The sequence below is a fragment of the Pagrus major genome, chromosome 21, assembly GCF_040436345.1.
Source record: "Pagrus major chromosome 21, Pma_NU_1.0".
Lineage (NCBI taxonomy): Eukaryota > Metazoa > Chordata > Actinopteri > Spariformes > Sparidae > Pagrus > Pagrus major.
The window spans coordinates 21981852-21993613 of NC_133235.1; the positions used below are offsets into that span (position 1 = coordinate 21981852).

Here is an 11762-nt window from a genome sequence, read left to right on the forward strand (position 1 = left end):
CTGATTTCTGATATGCAATACTAACATGTTCCTGCATTATCTCTTCATATCTGGGTCGTGTGAAATCAGAAAAAACGGGGTCGACACAACAGCTTTATTTTTCTATTTTATTTTATTTTATTTTATTATCACAGCAGGTGAAAAATACAAGGAAAACATCATTATCATGTCTAATACCACTACTTTACTAGTGCACTGTTCTAAAAGCAACACATGCCATAGCACAGCATGCAGCAACAAGAAATACAGCATCAGATACTAGAGATGATAATACATATATATCAAAGCAAGACCGGCAATATCAAACAGTGTCATTCTATCAAATGTTTGTCAGTGCTTGGCAAGCTCATCCTTGATTACCTTTCCACGTATCCAAATTATGTTACCTTCAAACCCACACATAAAACACTCACACAATAAAAACATCATCTTAAAAGTATATCTGGTAATAATGGCACACTGTACATTTGTAAAAAATAGGGCCATTATACACAATCTTTACAGCTTTGGCACTTGGGTTAATTCAGAACATGTTCTGTAGAAATAATAAAAAAACAAGTGCAACAATAAAATAGAGACTTTGTGGAGTACTGTTTTCTTCCGTTTATGGTCTGTAATGACTGTGATAAAAAGTCAGCAGATAAAAGGAGTCCAATCTTTTCTTGGAGCGCTAAATCAAACACTTTGGCGTTGCGGAGGGTGTTTTCCTAGGTTTTACAGTACATGCAGCATTTATCTAGTTTCCAAGGAAGGCCACCCATATAACAGCACCACACTGGTTACAGTATAACTAACTTAAAAACTCTCAAGGTCAGCAGAACAGTTTGTGGCATGACTGAATGCTAAAATATTACAAAGAAGAATCACACCACACTAAATAAAACAAAAAAAAGCTACAGAAACCTTGTTCCACCTCTCTCAAAACAATTGTGTGCTTCTCAAGACTAAGGGCTGACGGTATCATTATATTTACACTATAAATGTATTATATTGCATTTCAACAGGCACTTTGGTGCGTGATTAAGGATTAGGAACTAATTTCATGAACACATTCGAAAATGATCAGCCATGTCATGAAAACTTGAGCATAAGATACGAATCAATGACAAGACCATTTTTCAGGTGCTGTCGGCTTCTAACACACAGGTTATAAAATCCTTGTGAGATTTTTAGGAGCACATAAGTGTCATCACTGGCTTAGAGATTAAATGTTCCCACGAGCTGTCTAGTGTTGCAGCCTATTTTATTTTTCCGCATACTAGTAAATAATATGTTTTGTGCTTCTTCTCTTTCTTATTAAGGTGCAGATCTGTTTGAGCTGTGACTTGGTGGTAATTTATTGCGCAGGTGAGTGCTTTGCTCGTAACTGGTTCCCTAATTGCAGCCTCCAGTAATATAAAGACCTGCTGCAACCAGTGAAGTGCGTCCCTTCCTTCTCCAGCTGGCAGGTTTCGAACGGGACTAGAAAGGGATCGTCAAATTGTAAATAACGTTGTTGACACTTACTTATTGGTGCCCTGTGAGATGGAGGGGCATATAGCCTTTTTTGTTTGTACTCGACTTTTTCTACGGTCTCTTTGTATACGCTGTTGGTCAGACTGGTTGAGCTCTGTAATGTTTACCTGGGTGTTCCCCAACTGAAGCCATGCTAGTTGTGTACCTGAAATAAATACAGTGCTTTTAGGGCTGTCATTTGGTGCAAAACTGGTAAATCCTGGGACTGAATAAAGAGGGAAAACTTCAATAAATGATGGAATGCCTCTTAAAATCTGTTGCTTTGTCCCAAGTCTATACTTTATACTAATACTGTAAAGTATGTGAAGAAATCCAAAGCCTTTTATGGCCATGGTCATGTAGTCAATACCCTGTTTTAACTACTTTAGGCAGAAGTGTTAATCATGAGATGAGGACATATATAATTACAGTCTTGCACTTTTGGTCAAGCAGGCCAAACTGTCCTTTTAGCAGTGTTACCACAATTAGCTACATTCTCTCTATCTGAATGAACATAAATGTATTTATTTATCGCAGTACTATTAGTATACTGAAATATATTTCAGTACGTATCATAATTAGTGCATATGCTGAACAAAAGTGCTGCTTTACGCTACTGTGCTGGATTCAATATTCCTCACTGACACCTTCTTATGTTGCACAACCACTCTCTGGCTTCCTTGTATCTTGGGTGTGGCTGTCATTGCAAATTCTTCATTTGACCCTGCAGAACCACTTGAACCTACTGAAAAACCTTGAGTTTTCACCTGCATACCTTGACCTCTGACCTCCAACCCTTGCTCTGCAGCAGACCCATGTCTTGTCTGGACAAAGCCCTGTGCTATGTGTGCGACTTGCTCTCCACCTGATGACCCGTTCTCCACCAACACTTGTCTGGTCCTGGAGAGGGTTCCCTGTGAAAGGCCTTGTGCTACCTGCCCTGTCATCCCACCCATTCCTACTTGCCTATCTACAAGGACCACACCCTGAGAACCTTGGAGGCCACCAACCTGCACCAGCCCTTGAGTCATCCCAACATGGCCAATTGGTACTTGACCCACTGCCTGCTGGGTGCCACCTGAGACCAGCACCATTTGGGGCTTAGCGTCGACTACGTACATGGGTGTGGCAGCATAGTACATAGTGGGCTGCTGTATGAGCATCGTCTGACTGGGAATCACAAGCTTGTCCTGGACATGTACATTGGGAACAGTGGCTCTTTCAGTGATACGTTCTTCCTGGACGATGGCGGAGGATCCAGACACTACATTGGAGGTGTTGAGGGTGTTGATGCTGGCGTGGTCCCTGTCCCTGATCGTTTCTCTGTGAGTGTGAACATGCGTGTGGGTGGAAGTGGAGGGCCTGGCAGGAGACACTGGTCTGGGTGGCGAGATAGAAACCCCAGCATCCACAGACTCAGTCACCAAGGTTGACCCGTGACAGATCTCAGCCAGGGTTTTGAATTTGGGCCCGAGATCATCGAGGAACGCAAGATCATCCTCATTCTCAAGAAGGCTGCAGCAACCTACAGAACCTGCCAGGGACTCCTGACCCTCATAGTCATAGATAGCCAGAGCATCCTTCTGCTGGGATTGTTGAGTGGCATGGTTGGATTTCTGTAAACAAATAGCACCAGAATATATTAAGTACAAAGTCAATTATACTTAACAGTTCGATTGTGACTGTATGATACAGCTTTTACTTGTCCTAATGTGCTGTATGATATATATAAAAAAGCTTTTTTGGTTAAGTTTTGGTTTAAAACCATTATTCCTTGATCAGATTGGTGTTTTCAGTGACGTTTTATATACTTACACTTGAATAATACTCCCCCAGGAACTCGTCAGACAGGGCCATCCCATCAAAGGCCCCAGTCCTGTATCTGGAGTAAAGATGCTCTTGTCCTGTCATCATCCCAGCACCTGTGTAGTCCGTCTCCACTTGCCCACCGGAATAGTTATACTGGTTGTACTGGTGCATGTTCTCGGCTGTTAAGGTCGACATTTTTACAGCACCACCTGAGGCTGCTCCTCCTAAGGGTAAGCCGCCTACTTCTGCCAGTCCTCCGTGGTACCCCCGGTTATAAGTGTTGATGTTCTGGGTAGTTACTTGGCCACCATCAACTTCCACTGGGATATTCAGAAGAGGAACATCCTGTGGGAAAGAGATTAGATCTCGTCAGGAGATGCAGCATTTCAGGCTAATTTAATTTATTTTTAAAAAAATGTAAAAATATGTATTGTTACAGACCCATTCATACCAAGACTATGCTAATCAAAGTACCTTGTCTTCACCCTGTCCCTCGGTGTGATACGGGATCAGCTGTTGCTTAGTATCATACGGAATGGACTTGAAAGCTCCAACAGCTGCCGCATCTCCACACAGGCAGAACAGCAGCAGCAGGGGCACCACTGAAACACACATTTGACAGTATGTCAACAGAAATTCTTATAAAGAATACTTGTCAGGCCAAATTAAGTCCAACCATCAATCAGTGAATAGCTCATATTCATCAAAGGGATTTAACTCAAGTGGAAAAAATGACCAAATAGTTGTGTAATCCATGATCTCTCTCTCTCTCTCTGTCTCTCAATCCAAAACTGCCTGTGACCCACCCCTTCTTTTTATGTGTACCTCTCCAAGCACGTTACAACATGTATGGTGAGGCAACTTAGCGGGGAAAATTTAATGATTCTTATTGAAATAAGCAAGGGAGAGAAAGGAAGACAGTTATACTCTACTCACACAGCAGTAGCAGCAGTCCCAGAAGTAGTACCAGGATACCTGAAGCCCCAAACACAGCTCCTGGACCGTCTGTTATGCGCGACCGACAGGCTTTAGTGTTCTCGTCGCAGGTGCACACAGTAATGTCCAACATCTGCACCTCATCACATGTCTTTCCCTGCTGGTCTTTGACGTCCACTGCCACTTTGTAAAAGCCTGGCCAAAATTTGGCATGGTTCCGCAGAAGGGCCGTGGTATCTGAAAGAAGATGAGACCAACATTTTTAAAAACATGCTGCACGAGTTATAAAGAAGTTTGTTTGTACCTTGTAACCCATCCTTTACGTTATCCAGAAGTGATAAAACCAAGATGGACCGTTGTTAAGACAGACTTATTATGGCAGGAAAAGCAAAGATGGGGGTAATAAAATAAATGATGCTTCAGTCTGTTTTGATTGTTTCAGCAATCCCTGCCAGTGACTCCATGGAACTGGAAGGCTTACATGGTAGGCAGTCTTTTATAAAGCTGTTCCCAAGAAAATAATAAAACATGCGCAGAATAAAAATATCATAAAAAATGTGATAAAAATGTGTGCAATTATTTCAATGGAATGAACAATAAACACGTATGTGGCATTGAAATGATCGACACCATCAACATCAAGTCTTTTCAAATCGAATGTTTTTAAAGTCGAAAATACTGAATTTGTCAAAAAATGCCCTTTTAATGCAAACCTTGACAAGATTAGGTCAAATTCTCATTTACCGTTGATTTTCAGGACATTTACCAAGACATAATTGGAATCTCACCATTAAATGGCTCCAGTTGCCATTCCCCCTTGCTGAGCGCCTTAATCATAGTGAACTCAAATGGTGCTGCATTTGGGCGCTCATCTCTGTCCACGGCTGTGAGGTAGACGACACTATCCCCGCGGCACATTGTGTGACTTTTAGTAGTCAGTTCAGGACAGTGATCATTGGAGTCCTCCACCTGAATGGCTATGGTCCCTGTGGCAGTTTTTGAAGGAGTATCTGAAAGCCAAGAGATTAATATTTAACTGCTGTGCACCGTGTTAGTCCACTGGGGAATAATGACAACTGTCATATGTACAGAACTCACCGTTGGTGATGCATATAATTTCTGCATAGTACGTTCCATTGATCAAGAACTTGGACTCTCTGTCAGGCAGTTTATTCAGCCTAATATCTGCTGTCCTCTCATCAATAATCAACCAGTTGTCTCTGTCGCGGAGTTTGGCATACCTATCAATATGAAAATCCACATGTGAGCTCAAAAATAAGCCGTTAATGTAATGAAGGTGTTTATACAACTGCAGTTCAATTCACTTTGTGGCCATACCTCACGTTGGTGGCCGTCTTTAGTGTGTCACTGTCAATCGCAGCGTATCTGCTGATGACTTTGCCGAGGGTGATGGTCTTGTGGTCCTCAGAGACAGTCACCACTTTGACATTTGGTTGGAAACGGGGGCCTTCCTTCTGATTGACCACGTTGATTTTAATGGGGTATCTTTTTTGAGTTATGGAGGTGTGCGAGCTGCCAAAATTGTACTCTGCTTTGTTGGAAACGCCCACTTCCAGGTTGAGCACCTTTAGTTCTTCATAGTCCAACGCCTGTGGATTCATGATAGGGAGTTCACATTAGCCTTCATTGTTTAATCAGGCTCATTCACTTCACCGTTTACAATTTCAGTTCAGAAAAACGAGGCTACCTTGTTAATCATGATGATTCCCTCGTTAGTTTTAGAATCAGTAGTAATAGTGAAGTAGCCAGCCTCATTCCCTGAAATTAATTCAAAGACAGCCAGCCAGTTTTCAGTGTACATCATATCCATGTCAAGAGCTTTGATCCTCATCACTTCCACACCGATGGTGTTCTCCTCCACGCTCCCTTCATACTGAAATTAAAACACAAACCACCAGTTTCTTTAGAACAACTGTGAAACATAATTACACAGGCCATTTAAAGAAAAACTGGAATGTTGCCTGTGGTTATTGTGTCACACATACCGACTCTTTTTCCAGGGTTGGAATATTGTCATTTATGTCCAGAATCTTGATCACAATTTCTCCGGTTCCTTTGAGTCCTCCTCCCTGTCCATCCATGTCTGACGCTTCTATGGTCAACCTATATGTATCTTGTTTCTAAAAAAACAAAGAGACAGGAGCTAAAACAGAACGTCTCGGACAGAGGGGGAATACAGCACTGCAGCAGTGGCCAGTTTGAGAAAATGGACGCATTTTCGGAGCATTAAAGCATGTAAGCCTATTCTAGAAGTAACCGAAAAGTAAATTAAGACACTTTTCACAAAAATACCTAAGTATAGTGACCCGACTCCTGTGTTCAAACCTTCAATTAACACAATTAGTTCAACTGGCCAACAAAAGAAGACTTTCAGGTCGGTCAAGTGACTCACCTCGCGATCTAGAGTCCTCTGTCCAACCCTGACCTCTCCAGTCTGACGGTCGATTGTGAACATCCCAGCACTGCTACTCTGCACAATTCTGTAGCTGATCTTGGAGTGCATTGTGTTCTCTTGATCTGCATCAGTAGCTATTACTCTCATCACAACAGTACCTAGAAATCACAGACATGAACGAAACAATGCATCAGTTCAGCACAGGTAAAATAAAATGGCACAAATACACTTTAGAAGACTTAAAATACCTTCTGCACTTGATTCATTGACAGATCCAACTTGCTGTGCTGTAATGACTGGCAGGTTGTCATTGATATCCAGAACAGTAATAATCAGGTAAACATCCTTTTCAGCGAGGGTCCCATTAAGGAATTTCGCAATACCTTTTAACTAAAAAAAAAAAGAAAAGATAACACAGCTATTTTAACATTGAGGACATGGCTGTAATGCATCAGATTCTGCAAAAAGGATGTATGTATATGCTCTTACACGATAGGAGGAAATCTCCTCTCGGTCCAGAATGGTGTGGATTCTGACTTTGCCAGTGTCCCGGTCAACACTGAATCTGTTCATAGGGGGCTCGTCACAACCAGGCCCTGATAGGAAATAATTAATCGTTGTGTAGTTCTCCTTATCAGAGCGAATCTGAAAAACAAATACACAAACAAAATGAATCCACCTGATCTGGAAATATAACACAACGAAGCGTTTAATCATAACTATTTACGGTCACTTTTTCTGAATTTCATCCAAACTGTTTTCTCACAGGTCTGCATTATTGTTTGTTAGCAACCTAGCAACATGTGTATCTAGCTGAGGTATGAAACCAGATACGCTTTAGAACAATCAAACACAGGTGTGTGTGTGTCTCAATATCAGAAAAGGTTGCACTTCTCATCATATACTCCATCTGAGTCATTATGGAAGTCTGCCAATGTCTGGTGAGCTGAACGCACTCACACTCACAGTCTAACTTAGGCTTTGAACAACACAAAGGGAGAGGAGGTGGACACAATAATTAACTTGACAATCTTGTAATTAGTTCAAGGATTGTTGCTGTAAACATTTGTAAAATAATTCTAAACTGACAGGACTTTCTGTTTTAATCGAATTCTTTAGACAAAAAAAAAATAAAAAAAGTACACACTATAGCGATATACTCATAGCCGGTGTAGTCCTGTCCCTCATACAGCTGCCTAGGGGGTACGATCCACTCTCTCTTATGTCTCCGCAGCACTTGGCCATTTCCTTTCGCCGTCACTGGAACAAACTGCAGGTAAACAAAAGGAGGAAAAACTTGATCATAGTTCATATGAAACAATTACAAAATCACGACATATTGTTGCTTCTGACTCACGCACACTTGGCATTAGTTTACACCTTATTTCTTTTACATCTCAGGGTAATATATGATTTTTGTTCACCATTTTCATGGCTTTATTGACAGTGCAGAGGTAGATTGACAGGAAAAGGGATGAGAGAGGGGGGGGACACCGGAAGTCAGTCACAGTTGAGGGTGCCGAGGGGTCGGTCTGCATAATAATGACATAATGGGGCGCAACATTCATGTTTTTGCATTAACTTGAGTGGCCAGGATGACATGAACTGACAATAATTTACAACATTTTGAGTACGCTTTGCACTAAAGCAGAGGGCAAACTTAAAAACCAACATAGCACAGGTCAAAGCAGCTTCATCAAGTACAGTCAACAACAGCAGGGAGGTGAAGAGGGAGAGAAAGACCCCAGACTCCTTTAAAAAAAAAAATAAACTGAGTTTTTGAGTGAGGAGAAACTTTATAAACTTTGTGAAATGCTGTCAATGACAAATTCTTAATCATTTGGGCCTTCTTGTATATTTGGCATATGTTTAAGCCTCGTTTTGGGGTGCTGCAGCCTCATGAGCACCCCAAGTTCACGCATCCATGGCCGGATTCGAACCCGGGGCCGCTGTGGCGAGGACACAGCCTCAGTACAGTACATGGGGCTCCCCAAAACTTATACAAAAACTTAAAAACACAACTAAAAAGTCTTCTCATAGCAAAATGATTATATTATTGTAGTCCATAAATTATAAATAAATAAATGCGCAGTCTCTTTACGCAACATTATCACCATCCATTGTGCCAATGCTTAAATCTCCCCTATAGTTTGACTTGTTGGCTATAAAGTTTTCCCACATCCTGTATTTTAGGGAAATAAATACGAGGAGGAAATAAAGACAGAGCTTTACGGTCACATAAACACGGTCAGGACTCATTTACTTCTGATCCCGCTGTTTTAACTGTGCCAACACGCACAAACGCATCCCGATGATCTCAAACGCAACACGGCAGAGGTGCCACACCTGTTTGAGATCACTTATTCAGCTCGATAATCACTCTGAATTCAACAATGGTGAAAAGGCATGTCGGGTCGTTCTTCACTCACCGTTAGGACGACGGCCAGTAGAATAAACACGGCGCATTTCAGCAGAGGAGCCATCGGCTTCAGAAAGAAAAGAAAAATGTTCCCGTTGAAGTGAAATCGCGTCAAGTTGAGTCTGATCTGAAGTCCTGCCTCGGTCTCGTACAAGACTTTGACCCTTTTGAGGGGTAGGGACTTTTACAGCGATAGGCGGTTCCTCTCTCGGGTTGATTGCTCACCAGCCACTGCTGATAACAGGCAGAGAGAGAGAGAGAGAGAGAGAGAGAGAGAGGGAGAGAGAGAAAAAAACACAAAGAGGCGGTGTGTCCACTTTGTGCATAGCTGTGTGTAGTCTATTGTCTCAGGCAGAGAGGGAAGAAAAAGGTAGACTGGACCGAGAGGAAGTCCACTCCAGAAGTGAGTGGGATCTAAACAAAGGCAGAGACAGACATGCTTTTGTTGTGACTGTGGAGCCAGAATGCTGAAAATAAAGTTGTTTTTGTCAATGAGAAGATAAAATGTCCCTCACTTTATTTATTTATGATTTTGATATTCAGCTTTTAAAAAAACAAAAATGTCTTGGGAGTGCTTTTGGATCAACTTTCTCACTCATCTGTAAAACTTCCCCCGTGCCTGTGACATTCCCAAGTAGTGCATCTGTGTTTCTGGGGTCACCACACTTTGGACTGCCAGAGACAGAGAGGGGGGGGGAGTGAGAGAGTGTGTGTGTGTGTGTGTAAATATTGGCACAGTGTGTGAGTTTGTGTTGCCAAGTTACATGAAACTTTCACTCCCCGTGTCCAAAGGTGTGTGGGAGAGGACATGATCTTGTCTGATTGGACCCATTTCTTCCGCAAAAAAAGGAATTGTAGTGAAGTTATCTAACAGCAAATCTCACACTGGGAGTCTGCAGCCCTTGTGTCGTCTGTTTGTACACTTTTTCAGAGAGCGGTTGTTTTGTGATCGACAATTTTATCGCTCCTCATTCATGGCTCTCTCTCAGCAGTATGAGCACAAAGGTGAATGGGCGGTTTCGATGGTGGCGTATGACAAATACAAGGGTTGCATGTCAGAGAAAAGGTGGCTGGACTCGTGCTTGTGCCGAGATTGAAGCTACCAAGTTTCTTAGTCATGGTATCCTAGATTTAACAGAGATTAAACAAGATAAAAGATCAACAAAAGATTACAACTAGAAACCAGCCACAACACCAGCATGTTGACATTTCGAGCTGTGCATACTAGTCACTACAACATAATTACACAAGTGCTCAGTGCTGATGAGTCGGATTACGTTTATCTTCAATCTCGACTGCACACCTGTAAAGTTTCCTCCAAACCACTTCTGTGATAGTTCCCCCGCTACAACAGGTGTCTCCACGACCACATTTCCAAGATTCACAAAGTCAAAAACTTCAATTTTTGGTTGCGTACATTCTGAAAATGCAGCAGAGCATGTTTTTACCACAACATGAACCAGGGTGTGTCGTATGTGTGTCCACTTTGAGTGACCAAACTGCTTTTACAGGATTCACGCGTCAACATTGCTGTAAAAACCGCCAAGCTGTTTGCTGTCGTTACCGACCGATACGTGCCTACGCTGGGGTATCGGTGCGGTGTATTAGTCAGGATATTTTCTCAGGCATTAGTTGCAGCCCTTTAATGAATGAGTCCATGACATGAGAGCTGAATTAAAAACTAATATAGATGATACAGATCAAGAATAAATTGTGTATCTGTTAGTTTAATCTGACAGGTTTATGGTGTGTGCCTCTTTAAAACTAATGCAGCTCTACAATAAATCCTCCTTTTGTTGAAACTCTTTTTAAAAGGTGTTGACTCAACTCTCGGGTCATTTTGGGGATGCTGTCAAATTGTGTTATAACGAGATGAGAAGCCTAGTCGTCTGAAAGAACATGTTAACGTCTCATACATATCAATAGACATTATATTGCAATATTTTTGGGCTTTATCTTGACACACTTTATAAACTGCTAGGAGTGGGAGATCCGACAATATTGTAGAGATGACTATTGGTTCCTTCATAATAAAATATTAACACAATGAGATTTTTGCTCAATAATCATCAATAATGCGGATTCAATGACCAAGTGGGTAAAGGCAAGTATTGAAACAAGTACAGTCTGGTAAGTTCAGGAAAAATGGCATCACTTTACTGTCATGCAGCCTTTATAAACAGGAAACACTTGTGACATATCATAATCTAATCTAAGACCTCACCACCAGACAGCTCAAGGCAAGACTGTAAGCCGAGAGTTGATGGCCTTTGTGATATGTCGGAGAGAAAATGAAAAGAAGCTTGTTGCTGCTTGATGCACTAATCTAGTCTCCATGTCCTGTCTAGTTAGACAAAACCAAAGACGGACAGTTATGGGCATGTGTGGAGACGAAGACGCTTTTAAAGCCACCACTCAGAGGTTTGCCAATTTTGTGGACATAAACCCGAATATGTGCTCAGATTACATGAGAGCGGACTTTCTCATCAGGAAAGGAGGGGTGGTAAGACCCTATGCGCAACCTTGTCACACAACATAAAACTGAAAACTAAAAAATGTAAAGTTTATACATTTGACTGGTTGGCAGAAATGTATAATGCCACAATTAATGGAAACATGTTTTATATAAACACGTGTGTCAACACCTCTGTTTATTAAGACAGGAGTTTATCCAGCTGTTGTAGTAGG

The 11762-nt window shown here is 41.7% G+C and overlaps 1 protein-coding gene across 1 annotated transcript; it reads right to left on the minus strand.

Moving 5' to 3' along the window:
- Window positions 1–93: 93 nt before the first annotated feature.
- On the minus strand, window positions 94–9238 carry LOC141016351 (desmoglein-2-like protein). Its single transcript, XM_073490645.1, has 14 exons — window positions 9085–9238; window positions 7803–7925; window positions 7145–7300; window positions 6904–7045; window positions 6653–6813; window positions 6246–6380; window positions 5948–6133; window positions 5578–5849; window positions 5338–5480; window positions 5028–5249; window positions 4240–4476; window positions 3778–3905; window positions 3310–3648; window positions 94–3110 (listed from the first exon to the last, which is right to left on the minus strand). Exons 1-14 carry the CDS (start codon window positions 9136–9138, stop codon window positions 2103–2105), a joined length of 3306 nt encoding a protein of 1101 aa, XP_073346746.1. The 5' UTR covers window positions 9139–9238; the 3' UTR covers window positions 94–2102.
- Window positions 9239–11762: the final 2524 nt, after the last annotated feature.

Bases quoted from the DNA above. Each gene is read 5' to 3' on its own strand.
- LOC141016351 (XM_073490645.1), bottom strand. From the start codon at position 9,138: ATGGCTCCTCTGCTGAAATGCGCCGTGTTTATTCTACTGGCCGTCGTC. The intron at 7,926-9,084 runs GTGAGTGAAGAA...GTTTACCTGCAG, and splicing joins TACTGGCCGTCGTCCTAACG to TTTGTTCCAGTGACGGCGAA. The intron at 6,381-6,652 runs GTGAGTCACTTG...TTGTTTTTTTAG, and splicing joins AGAGGACTCTAGATCGCGAG to AAACAAGATACATATAGGTT.